General features: G+C 35.3%; 1 protein-coding gene across 5 annotated transcripts in view; it reads left to right on the forward strand.

The window, feature by feature from the left end:
- EML4 (EMAP like 4) overlaps nucleotides 1-14,222 on the forward strand; it is a 257,731-nt gene that overhangs the window by 139,636 nt on the left and 103,873 nt on the right. For all 5 annotated transcript variants that reach the window (XM_073339049.1, XM_073339047.1, XM_073339048.1 and 2 more), the window contains exon 2: nucleotides 2,657-2,839. In XM_073339049.1, the coding sequence (XP_073195150.1) occupies nucleotides 2,657-2,839 (183 nt within the window). The remainder of the gene's footprint in view (nucleotides 1-2,656; nucleotides 2,840-14,222) is intronic.

Here is a 14,222-nt window from a genome sequence, read left to right on the forward strand (position 1 = left end):
TATTATGTGATAGCTGTGGTATTTTGGTTTTGATTGCTACCAGCATAAGATGAACTTTAAAGATCCTTACAGTTATTTTACTATTCTTTCAGTATATCTTTAATTTTAATTACAATTAATGTCTTCCTTGTTTTAAGATAATATAGCTGGCTTATAGTTGCAGTTTTTGGTATGAAGTTGACAACGATCATCCCATATTTTATTTGAATTCTCATAATATCTCTATTTAGCAAAAGTATAATTGTGTTGTACTTTTTGGAATTCCAGGGAGTCCAGTGTCTTCCTCATGAGTTATAACATTTCTAAGTTTTTATTAGTTTAGAGAAGGATAACATGCACTCTTTACTTTGAGCAAAATTTTAAAATACAGCTTTTTATGTTTTGTCACTTGTTTGACATGGGGGCATTTAAAAACACTTGTTCATTCTTTGTACATTAGGGAACTTATGTTTCTTTTCTGACTAGAGTAAGACATTATGGCGCACGATCTGTTTGTGTTATGCTTCTTATTTTAGTAAATAAGCTTTCTGCAAGAAACAGAAATTTCTTATATCCACTGAAGGTGTATGGAAATAAAATGTGTAATCTTGCACTGGTGTCATTACCTTTTCCCTCCATATGTTGTAACAACCCTTTCATTCTCTCTCTCTCCCTCCCTCTCTCTCTTTTTAAGTTGTGTCTTCTAAGCATGAAGACTTAGTCCCTTACTGGTGGGTGATCTTGCAGAATACTTATGTAGCAGTTGAAGTATCCCACAGATGCCAATGACATAAGAAATATGGCTGTTCACTTTTTTCTGTATGTTTTAAGCATACATACGTTTGCCAGGATTAAAGGTGTTTTTGTTTAGAGTCTTTCAACTGCTATCCACATTACTGAACTGATTACATATATCTTACAATGCAGCTTTTTATTGATTAGTATACACCTATCATTATTAGCATATATTTTTCCTCCCATTAACTCAGGACTACAAAATGCATATTATATATACTTCTCCAAATCCCCTTGTAATTTATCTTTCTTTTAGATTTAAGTGAGTTTCCAGCCTAAAAAGCAATCTTAATTTTTCTTTTTAAAAATATATCTGACTGGCAAAAATTGATAATCAAGCCTTCATATGTTGTAAGAAGACATTTTATGCCGATATCTCTTTGGATATTCTTGCCACTGTTTCTGCCATTATATGTACATTTCACTTGTAACTTCTCTTGTTTGAATAAATCCTATGGTGATTTCTTTGTATCTCGTAAAATATCAGTATTAAGAATTACAATAAAATAGAATTTGGTGCTACTTCAATAACTACTCCCAAATGTTAAACATTTTATCAGTTTTATCAGCTTAGGGCCTGATGGTGCAAACCCTTACCACCCTTTGTTGTATTTATTTCATTGGGACTAGTCAAGGTAGGGAGTGCTTTGTCCCCCATTCTTGCAATCACTTACTTACATTGAGCTTGAGGACTACTCAGGTGTATAAGTGTTTATAGGATCAGGGCCTATGTTGGATAATAAAGGGTTTCAGGATTAGGCATTTAAAAAAAGTTGTTTCCCTGCATTGAAATTCATGAAACTAGTGGCCCAAAATTTAAAATGTGCATAATATTTCACAAACAATAATGAACTTTACTATTTGCATATTTGCTTTTACATGTGATTTGATGGTATGAATGTGCTTCATATATGTCACCCATCCAATATTAAATAAGTAAACTTTATGAACCCCAGTGACTTTACACTTTGTATTTTGTTTAAAGTATGCATAAACCCAAACTCACCAAGGATACCTTTATGAATACCTTTTCTTTGATTTGTATTTTTTACAACCCATTTGTAGTGCACACACTCCGATTTATGCTAAAAATAAAAACCTATGATGTGTTATTTTGGCTTGGCAGAAATAATGCAATGAGCTGTCAAAGGCAAAGAATATGCAGAAGCTGTAATTCCCATTTTACCACTGAAGAATAGATTTGGCCGGATTATGCCTTCAGTACTAATCTATTTCTGTGTGGCCAAACAGATTTTTGGAGCCCTTCACAGCATATTTACTTTCTGTTCTCTTCACTTCGGGCCAAATGTTATAAAGTAGTATATTTTTTTGGATCATACAGTGTGGTGATGTGAAAAAAAAAACAGTAAAAAGAAGAAAAAGTAACAAGTTAAAACATCTGATCTAGAATATTTTTGAATTGGAGTTGTCACTTCATTAAATTTGGTCTTGGTGAGTTGTGTATTTTTAAATTGATTTTTAATTATCTCATGCTTTAAAGCGAAGGATGCTGAGGATGCTTCTTTAAAAGTTGTAGTAGAATACACTTCAAAATGTTTGCATATATTTTATTTTGTATTACATTTGAAAATATAGCCTTGTCCTGTTTAGCATGTATCTTGTTCCCATTACAGTACAAATTCAGTTTCCAAACATCCTGTGTAAGCTTCAATGTTTAAGGGCCTTAATCTTCTCCTTATGTTGGTTATGCTTATGATCCCGTACTTATCCGTTATCATCTTTATCCAAACATCTTCAGTATCCCCCAAACATTTTTGATAAACAAGATTGCACTGTATGTTTTTATAACTCTTTTCTTTTTAGTAGTTTTTGAAAAAAACAATTGAATTCCCTCCTCCTTTCTCCCCCTATCCCCAACTAGATGATAGCATCTCTGCTGCAAGCACATCCGATGTCCAAGACCGTCTTTCAGCTCTCGAACTGAGAGTGCAGCAACAAGAAGATGAAATCACTGTGCTAAAAGCAGCATTGGCTGATGTTTTGAGACGTCTTGCGATCTCTGAAGACCACGTGGCCTCTGTGAGAAAGTCAGCACCAAGTAAAGGTAATGATGCATATTGTGGATTGGAATGAATTTGACAGATTCTAGCTTTTCATATTGGAATGTTAACACTTGGAATTTTCTCATTGGATTTGTTTGCTATCTTAAGCATGAAAGCAGGTGTCAATAAATTGACTTTCAGGTATTTTTCACCAAGGTCTTTTTTGATAGGATAAAAATCTGAAAACTGAGATTGTCTTTTTGCCTTTTACCGTAGAACATCAGAGTTAAGAACACCTTGAGAGTGGAGGTTGTTCGTAACTCTGAAATGTTTGTAACTCTGAACAAAACATTATGGTTTACACAACTGAATGTTCACTAATACAGCTTTGAAATTTTACTATGTAGAAGAAAAATGCTTCTTTCCCTTTATTTTTTTATATTTACATTTAACACAGTACTGTGCTGTATTTGCCTTTTTTTTTTTTTTTTTTTGGTCTCTTTTGCTGCCAGATTGTGTACTTCCAGTTCCAAATGAGATGTGTGGTTGACTGGTCAGTTTGTAACTCCGAGGTTCTACTGTGTTTACATTTATATGAGATCTTCCGTGAACTCCACCTTACTCCTTGTAAAAAGACCACTTTCTACTTAGACAATAGTATACTTTACATCAGGATTGTTTAACCTGCATCCTGAGGTCTGGATGCAGACTGGTGAATCTCTAATCCCACAGCCAGGTTCTTCCTGTTAACTTCAAGGTGAGAACAAAGATGGTCAACTGAAGACTCTTACTGGAGGTTAACTAAAAAAAATGAATTCTACTTTCTGTTTATCAAGGAAAAGGCAAGATGAAGGAAATATTATAGAGGGGTGTACTTTAAAAAAAATAGAATATGTACATTTACACAGAAACTTTTCACCACCCTTATGCTCCTTGCAAATTGCCATGTGACCACTACTATCAAATGTTTGGGCTTCCATTCATTAACATTTTTACATCTACTTTCTTCATGTACTATGTATATATGTTTTATTAAAAAATTGGGATAAAAGAAAATAGACATATTTTGTGCTAATTTGCACAATATTTAAGAACTACAACTACAATAAAAAGTTAGCAGAGATGATTCAAATCCATTTTAAGGGTCTTCCAATTCTCAGAATTAGAGGAGTGAGTATAATTGTGTGTATTCCCATCAAACTGCCCCAGTTATTTGCCTTTAACTGAATTATACATCCTTGATTCTCCACTGTTACTCTAGTTTTGAAATCAGTGCTGTCACACCAATAAATTGGAGTAAGATAGTGGTGAATCAGGGCATGTGTATGTTTATTATACATACATTTTATATGTTCAAAATATGAAAGTTGAAAAATACTGATTTTTGTAATCATTTTAGATATAGAACAGCATAGAGATCTAATTATTGTAATTGGTTTTTTTTCATGTCCCCATGCCAGATGGAAGGAAGTGTTGACACTTAATTGGCATTGACTCTGAATCCTGCTATTCTGTCTTATTTGCTAAATGGTAGACAGTCATTATCTGTGCTTATAAATTCAGCTTTCTTTATCTGACATTTATCATGCCTCATCAAGATTCAAACTTACTTGTCTAGCATTTTGAATAAACAAAGTACTAGCAAGTATTTGCAAAAAGTACAGTAAGTCTGTGTTGCAAAGTACTCATTTTTGCAGAAAAGTGATGCTTTCAAGTGTAAAATCATGGACAGAATGTACATACTTGGGGCCATAATTTTCATACTTGGATGGTTAAAGTGCCTAGTTTCTGTTTAGGCACTTACATAAGTGGCTTGATTTTGGAGGTGCTAGGTATCCATGGCCTCCACTTAAATCAGATGAAGCTGTAGGTGCCCAGCACCTCTGAAAGTCAGGGGTGAAATTCTGTGCCTATTGAAGTCAATGGTAAAACTCCCCTTAATTTCAGCGGGGTCAAGATTTCATCCCAGGTCACTTAAGGAAAAAAGGAAAGGCTTAAATTTAAATATGTGTTTTTTAACATGCAATCTTTTGGTCCTAAAACACCTGACCCAGTCCTTTTCCCATACAGAGCACCTGGTATTGTCTAGATCACAGAAATGATTGTATCTGATTTTTAGAAATTTTAGGTATATTACCTTAACTACTTACAGAAGATATGTGTCTGTACAGAGAGACACTCCATGTACTGAAAAATGTAACTCAATAGCACTGGAAAGAAAAATACAATCTCCCATGCCTCAAACAATTCCTAAAACTGTCCATATCTATCTGACTCTTTGCATACTACCACTAAAAAAAAAAAATATACAGCAAAAAGCATGTGTTAAAGAGCATTTCAGTCATTGACTTGAATGTTTTACTAAAATAAGGGAACAAACAAAAACATTATTCAAATGCTAGACTTAAAAGTTTTCAGATACACACTATTGCTCTGAGTCATGCTTATCTTTGGTTGTATATAAATAAATTAGTGGACAAATGTCCAAACTAATGAGCATCTACAAATTTCACTGTAGTCAGTGTCTGAAGTAGCTTCTCTTTACCTCTGAAAATCAGAGTTATAAATGGATTTTTGTGCCTGGATTTGAACATTTTAACCAATAGTGTTTTTTAATCAGAGTTGTTTAAATGTCTTCATATAGCTCCATTCCTCTGGTATTTAGCTTTAACAATGATTTTTACTATTGCTGATCTAAATTTCACTCATTTTAGTGGGGGAAAGAGACTACACCGTAAAAGCTTTTAACTTTGCTACTATATATCTGCATAAGTGCATATTACATAACATTTATGTATATAGTAGCATTGAAGTATTATACTATTATTAATTGTATTATTGTTTCTTATTTTTATATGTTTAACATATGTTTATATGTTATATTTTATATTTTTATTTTTCCCACAATGTGCTAGGAACTATCCATAAATATACTGAGTCACTGTCACTGCCTCAAAGAGCTCACAGTCTCTCTATTTGGAATCTTAAGTCATAATTAGTTTTTGCCACAGAATGGCAGTTTTTAATGACACAAACTTTCCTCTAATCCTGTAGATCCCCAAAGAGACATAATCGGGGAAAGCTGAGTAACATGAAGAGGGGAAACTGAAAGGAAATAAAACAAGATAGGCACTGGATCCCAAGATCTTCAGTGCTTACAGATTCACTACTTGAAAACACATTCAGTTTACTAGATCTGGGATTCAGATTTTTTTTTTATGTTCAGACACATTTAACACTAAAATCCAAAGTCATTTGGAAGGTTTCTGTTTTATGCGAATACTTTGAATAGTATGCTTCCAGACTTCAAGTCAAATGAGTGCTAAAAAGGGGTGTGCGTGTGCTTGTATACATACCAACAGCTGATTTTCTCCCTTTTATAGATAGGCAGATACATTTTGGCACTACCATTGTTCCCTTTGGAATGGTCTCACTTTCAGTCTCCATTCTGTCTACCAAGACAGCAGATGGACTTTTTTCCTGGGGAAATGTCTGGGAATATTTTACTCAGTAATTGTGAAATTTTGCACAGTGTAGGGTGCCCATAACTCCAGATTTACTGCTTCTGCCCTAATTTAGCCATATACTAAGGTCTTAAGAAGGATGTATGTCCATGAACGGTCCTCTGGGCTGTGTGAATTTCACTCAATGAAAAAATCAGTAAGGCCTCTGCTACTTGCAGTTGTAACCAATTAAACCTCTTCAGTGAAAGGCTTCTGAATCTTGGTGGCTGTCTGGTAACATAGGAATACTCTAATTCTAACTTGTGCCTTGGGAGGTTGTTTACACCTGTTCATTCACAGTTACAGAAATAGTGAAAGACAGGTCGAGGTATAATTTAAAAATTGTGTTTAACTATGTATACACAATATACAATATCTAATATTAATGAATTATAACTAATTGCTGCTATTTTTATGGAGGAAATGGCCCCTTTGTGTTGAAACACCTAACAGAGCCACAAGTAAAAAGCACTGCAACTGTTGCATTAGTTTCACTATTGATGACTGGATATTTTTATCTTGATGTATAGGACATTATAGAGTGGCAGAAAAGAGATGTTTAGTGACGTATTGCCACCGGTATTTTAGACTTCAGGAATAGCTTTGGTTTAGTTTAGTTGAGCCATAAAAATTAATATTTGGAACAAACATTCCAAAATATGATTGTACACAAATAAAATATTAGTGATTTCTATTTTAAATATTTCTTTCAGTACAACAGTTGACTTATTTTCCGGTTGTATAATAAAACGATACAAGTAAGGCCAATCTTCCCAAAACCCTCCAAAAATGTACTTTATAAAAGTCACTCAGTATCTGATCTGCTTTTGCACTGGACATTCTTTTGTACTTGCTGCTGAGACATATCTTCCAAAACCTCTACAAATTTCCCTTAAGTAGCTCAGCAGTTGCCTTCAGAGGGGTGCTTTCCACAATGTGAAAATGAGTGTTGTGAACTGACTAAATCAGGTTGAAAGGGGCAAACGTAAATGATACTTTTTGGTATTCACACTTCTCCACCCCCATTCAAGCAGATGATATCCAAATTCGTTGAGAGAGAGAGGATCGCTAGGGCTTCTGGCAAACTGCTTCAGCATGGTTTGTTCATGCTGGATATCTCTTTGGACTGAACTAATTTTGTTTTACCTTTCTTATCCCCCTATTTCTTCTTGACTAGCATCTGAATCAGCAAAAGCTAGGACCTTTGCTAATATCCTGGTATTTGTGATATTATTCTTGTCTGTACTTTTCATCATATGCTTATTGTTGTATTGTTTCAGTGGAAACCTTCCCAATAAGTGAATAGATTTCTATAGAAATAGCACAGGGGCATCCATAAGTGAGTTAATTCGGTAGGGACTGTTTTGTCTGTCTAGTGCTCTCTCAAGAGCAGTGAGATCCACAAGGTGGGAGGTGGCAGTTGAGATGTGAGCTATATGGTGTTCATTTTTTTGTCTTCAGTTCTTCCTATCTTATGATTGAATTAAGCCAGAGGGCAAGTTTTTAATAGTCATCCTAGGAAGGTGTAAGGTTCAGGGACTACCGTGTGAGAGAAGTATCTCCATTTGGAGAGGACAAGGATATCAGCACTTGTCTGTTAGTGGGCAACTGACAAAGCAAAAGGAAGATATTTCTGCCTCTGTATCTTCCACCAAGAAGCTCTCATAGATACAGGAAATCCTTTCAAAATGAACATGGAAGAAGGTTGTTATAATGCCTCTCTGTCTCTACACAAACTATGCACAAGTATGCAAAGCGATAGGAAAGGCTAATAAATCCAAGGAAGGTATTAAATATTATTGAAGTTATTCTAGTTCAGAGAAGAATTAGTGGTGCTGTCCTAGCCTCTGCCCATACACAAGCATCCCTGTAGGTTAACACACAGATGCTCCCTTCTGAGATAATCTTAATGCTTATGTTTTATAGCAGTTTACTTGTAGCTGGTAAACTGATCATTTCCTTTTTTATGATTATGCATTTAGATGACACTATACCCGCCCTCATATGTGTTGAGCTACTGAACTAGGGCATGGGTGTTCAGTAATCTTGGGGGGGTGGGGGGGTTGATAGGCAGCTTCAGTAGTTCTGTAAGTGCCATCTCTTTTGTGGGAAGTTCTTTCCTTTTGACAGCCTTGAAGTGTTGGTGCCACATGCCTCTTTACTTGATTACAGCAGTTGACACTTATAGTATCTGCCAAAAAAGATTACCTGAACACTGGAGGAAAGGGAAAGCATACAGTCATTTGGTACTTGTGGTTGCCAGCAAGACAGATTCTATCACGGTTGGTGCCTGGGATGCTTTTGGGGTGTCAAAATGTATGTAACATGAGAATGCAGCTTGTAGGCAGTGTGTGTGAAGACAAGTCCATGACACACAATGGCACTAGTAAAGTAGCTCAGGGTAATCATACCAATGACGGCCAAGATGCTTCCCGTTCCAAGAAGTTGCTATCCAGTTGAAAGTATATATAATTTTTTTCTCTTATCATGCCCTCTTTTTGACTAGAGGCAAAAATGAGATTTTGCACACTTTGAATCTCCAGACAGAACATGATGCAAAAAATAGGAGAATGCAAGAACAGAAATATATAGCAACTGGCTCCTACACAAGCTCAGTTAATGGAGAGAAATAGGTTGCCACAGAGAGGGGTTGGTTGTCAGAAGATGTGTGAGAGTACAGGCCAGCGATGGAAAAGGCATATGTTACACTTTGCACAGAGGTGTCTAGGACAAGCCAGTGGCACTTTGTGTGACAATGCAAGTTTTTTCTTTAGTGGACTTTTGGTGATATGAGTCTGAAGAGTTCCTACTTGTTTTGTTTTGGTATGCAGTAGTGTGTACATACCCCAAATACACAGAAAACCTAAAGCAAAATCCTATTTCATTGCAATAATTTGAGCAGAAGATTTAAGATGTTGTTTTTCACCTGATCTTAACTCTTGTTTCATTTCAGTAATATTAAAATGAAAAGTAGGCTGGCCAAAAATGTTGGGTTTTTTTTTTTTTAATTTAAAAATGCTGACTTTAAGGGAAAATAGTAAACTTTGTGGAAAAAAAACTTAAGATATGCTTGCACTTGAATTTTTAGTCATGATTAACACATGCTAATTAACAGAATTGTAAATTCTAGTGTAGACGCTACAGGACACGATTTACAGTTGCTGGATTAATAGGTGTTAAAACACAACTACAAATTCAAGACCTACTCTGACGGTTGGAAGTTGCTGTTAGCCATGAATTTCCATAGAGAGGAGGGTATGAGGAGGGGCATCATTTAAGCAGTCCCAGAGTTGTATCTGCCTTATCAAGGCCAACAACTGCAAGCTTGCATGTATATCACTTTACTCATGGGAGTAGTCCTGTTGAAGCCTGTGGGCTGTATGCTCATGTTACATACATTTTAACACGCTTCAAATCTTAATGACTTTCCCATGCACTGGTTATTATGTCATGTGCTCTTTTTATGTTAAGTGTCTTTCTTCTTTATTACTTCCTTTTTCATTTTTCTGTTCTCCTCTCTCCTTCCAATTTTCCATCTCCTTTAACCCCTTTTTGCTTTCTTACTCTACTCATACTTGTAATTATTTTGGTCTCTCTTCTTTTCCTCCTTCCCTTTACTTTACATTCTTTTGAAGACTAATGGGAATTAATGAACATTTAACCTTCTTTCTGAAGAGCTTATTTTTACATCTCATATGAATATCAGTTATCTAATTATTAGATATATGCACTTGCAGCTGTATTTATCAGGAAAAATAATGTAGGCTAATAGTAAAGGTGTGTTACCTCTGTGTGTGTGTGTGGTTTTAAGTGAAAAAAGCAGTGTGCCATTGTCTCAGAATATATGTATCTATCAAGTAGTCTTAAATTCATCAAACCTTTATTACAAGTCACACAAGTGACTGAAGGTCATAATAAACAAATTAGAACCATTTTGGGGAACGTAACAGGCCTGCAATTCTAAAATCCTGAGACATACATCTGGAACTAAAAGCTATCGTTTTATCACAAGACACACATTTTCAAAAGTTACTGCTGTCACTTAAATGTCATTTGCCTGCATTTTTCCTCAATTTAGCTAATAAATCTATCTCCTTTTTTTCTGATTCTGTTGGTATGGAAGAAAGGGAGGGAAACAGATTTCAGGTTTATGGTGGTGGTCTGTCTAATCTTATCTTTCATTCACACACTTGTATACTTGACAGATTTTAATGAAAGGTCTCTTTTGAACTCAGCAGATATTATTATTCTATGAAAATTATCAGAATAGAGATGGAATTCATTATCCATGAAAGACATTTTTACTACTTTGATCTCACAGTTTGGCTTTAATCCTGGCCACCACACACTGGATCTCATTTTACATTCAGCTTGCATCCGGCTCTTGTTCCGAGCCAAAAGATAAAGCTGAGTGCTATTCAGACTGAAAAATTACAGACTGTTTATGTTAGTAATTGACATATAATGTGATATTGGCAGACATGCAATTTGAATGCTGAGAACTTCATTGTTTTAGCCTATTGAATTCCATCCTGAATTTGTGTTTTCACTGCAACTTCATTATAACACTCTCCTTTGAAATTAAGCCTGTTAAGGCTGTTATGAAAGGATATTTTTACAGTGGGAGACAGAAACTTTCTAAGGGTATTAATGTAAGTTGGAGCCTTATGATGAGTATAGATATTCACTAGCCATCATTGAAGCTCTAGGGCTGTGGACCAGGGAATTGGCTCCACTGGAATTCTGCAGCTAGAGTCAGAAACATTCTAATCCCAATCTCTGATCATGGAGAGCTAATTCATAAAGTCCAATACTCAAGGTCTGCAAATGGGTTAGGAATTAACCCCATGAGTTTTATTTTAAAATGTAAATGTATTTTCATTTTTTAGATTAGATTTTTTTTAAATTATTTGGGATCCTAATAAAAAAAAAATCCTGAGCCTCTTTTAGTTCACCTTTAAAAAAAGAACAGAAGTCCGATATTAATGAATGTCGAAGTAGAGGAGTGTAAAATATTTGTAACATTGTGCAAAGCTACTTGGAAATTGCGGAGTTTTAACATTTTCTTACAAACTGAAAATTTACCCATTTTTCCTCAAGAAATTCTAAAGTACACTTTTCTTTAGTAAAGACAGGCTAGTTTTACGGTGAAGATGCCTTCATTCTGGAATCAAACTGAAATTCACTTTTTTGATTCAAATGTCGCGATTTAAAATGGGCAAAATTTGGGAGTTACAAACTTAGCTGAAACTAAATTATACAACCTCTTTTACTGCAGCCTGTGCAACACACATAATTCCCCCCTAGAACTTGATATTTTGATGACTATTTGGAATGTGTCCAAGTATTTCTTATATCACTTCTGAATTCCTTATTTCTTTTAGAAGCTAGTTTTACAAACAATAGCTGCTCCAGTTTTACTAAAATCAGTTTTTAAATTGATTTAATTAAATTAATGCAAGTCCCTGTCTGGATTAATTTAAATCTCAAGTCAGTAAGTGTTCTGTGAATCACCCTAGCATGTTTGTGGTCATTATTAAAATAATAATTTAAAAGGAAGTCCTTTCATTTAAAAACAAGTCACCACAATCTACTGTATAGATGAGAATCAACCCTTTTACTGCTGCCAATGTCGTATGGTCAAGAGCATAGTGTAGCTAGAAAAGAGCTGGATATAATTGATCTCAGATTTTATTCATGGATAAGGTTTTATTATTCAGCGTAAGAGCCTGAGACATTTTATCTTAGTATAGACAGTTCCTTGTAGATGTAATGTCATGAGCCCAGTATTCCCATTAGTATTCTCTCCCTGTGGAGGAGAAGGTTGTACATGTTTTCCATCTGATTATGTGCCTATATCAGATGTTTCTGATCTGAAACACTGTTTCTGTGTGCACTTTACACACAGCTTGTCCACTGAATCTTTTGTGTCTGTCAGAGAATTCAGAGTTGTTATACTTATATCTCCCATTCCCATTTCTGCATAATTGCCTCAATGGCTACCTGAGATGTACTGATCTATTACCACATACAGAAAGACAGAGAAGGGTCACCTACAGTTCAAGAGCAAATCAGGAGCTTTGACATATTGTACCTTCTTGGAGAAGATGATTTACTTAGTCATTGAAAATAAAACAAGCACATTTATATGCCAGTATTACTCAAGATATTTTTCCAGCTCATACTGGTTTATGGCTTTCCTGGTATCTGTGTTATGAAAACATGTTTGAGGTATTTTAAAAATATGTTGAATTTTGAAATTAAAATCTTTATTTAAAAAAATGAAATAAAACATGTCCACAAAAGTAGTCTGTAGAGTGTGGCTAACTGAGAAGAATTATGTTTGTTTGATTTTTTTTTTGGGGGGGGGGGACAAGGGGCTGGGAGAGGGGAGGGGGGAAAAAAGAAAAATCAAAATGATTTGTATCACTTTCCTCATCATCGATCTCTTTCCTGTCATCTTCTACTTCTTCCCCTCTTCTACTGTGCCCAGGTTTTTTCCTGACTGCTTTTGTCCTCTTGACCTGACTTTCTGTCAGCTTTCAGTAGCACTCTGTACATTTGGAGCAGCCTGCCAATTAATGTTTCCCCATCCCCAGCCTGCTCACATTTTTGTTAAATCACACATTTTCTTGACAGACTTAACCTGTTACACACAAAAATGGTTAAAATAACATGAGTAAGGTTGCAAAGTCAAGTGCTCAAAAGTCAGGAAATGCCAGAATTAAGGTTGCTGGTGCAGCCTTAACTCAGCCTGTCTTGCATATGCTATATAATTAGGTATGGTAAATGTCAGTAAACGTCAATTTCACCATATATGGACAATCAGTGAAAAAATATATACGTTGATGATAATCAGACTTTACAGATAGGCAAAGTAAGCAAAATACTGCTTGAGAACTTTGTTTGGATTTAAGGATATCTATTTTCTATATTTTGACATCTGATGTTAGCAATTTGTGTTTTAATGGTTATAAAGCTTTAATTTTTTTTTAATCTCAATGTCTGCTGTCATTAAATAATTATACTGACCCCTTCATTGCTTGTTCCATACATCATTTCCCACAACTGTGAAAATTTAAATAGATAAAAATAAAAAAATGGTGAAAACCCATAATTTCCCCAAAATGTGAACATTTAAATTGATGAAAATAAAAAAATGCTTAAAAATAACCAATATTATCCACTGAAATTATATTTAAAATATTGAATTCTGCCAAGCCTAATTACAATGCAGTCTTTAATCTTATTAAGTATGGCTTAAAACCGACAATGTTAGATGTCCAAATCTAGGCTGGCGATGATGCAGAGTAAATGGCAAATTGATTATTTGGGACATTGGTTGATCAGTCCATAGTCTGAAGTCTGTTTCTGCAACCACAAATAGGATTATGTCTTAGTCCCCATTTATGGAGAAGGGATGTGCGGCTGCAATTCAAAGTGGACCATATTTTCCATGGAAGTGAAAAGCCATTGAGCTCTTCGGCTGAGTCCCTGATGAGCTTTTATTCAGGATGTTAGCGTCCTTCCACTTTGCTGGTCCTTGATCTTTGGGTGAAAAACCTGGAGTCTTTGAGCTTTTGTGCTGCAACCCAAAAAGATTTTTCTGGATTTGAATCCGAATGTTGGTGTATTACTTAGATCTTCTTGTACTGGGGGACCCTTGTTCCCTCAAGTTTGATGGAGCTTCTGAAGAATTCTCCGGTTATGACAAATTTGGGGTGGGTGGATATATGTCAGTATGGGAAGCCATGGTTCTGGTGTTGATTCTACTGTGGCCATAATAATCCACATAGCAAAGTTGTGATAATGTAATTAGAGACTTTCTATTCATATACTATGCTTTCCACAGGATCCCTGCCTCATTCAGAGCACAGCGTGGACCTGCTTTGGAGATGAATCAGGCAGGGTCTGTAGGACACCTGCCTAATTTGTTTCAGAA

The sequence above is a fragment of the Lepidochelys kempii genome, chromosome 3, assembly GCF_965140265.1.
Source record: "Lepidochelys kempii isolate rLepKem1 chromosome 3, rLepKem1.hap2, whole genome shotgun sequence".
Lineage (NCBI taxonomy): Eukaryota > Metazoa > Chordata > Testudines > Cheloniidae > Lepidochelys > Lepidochelys kempii.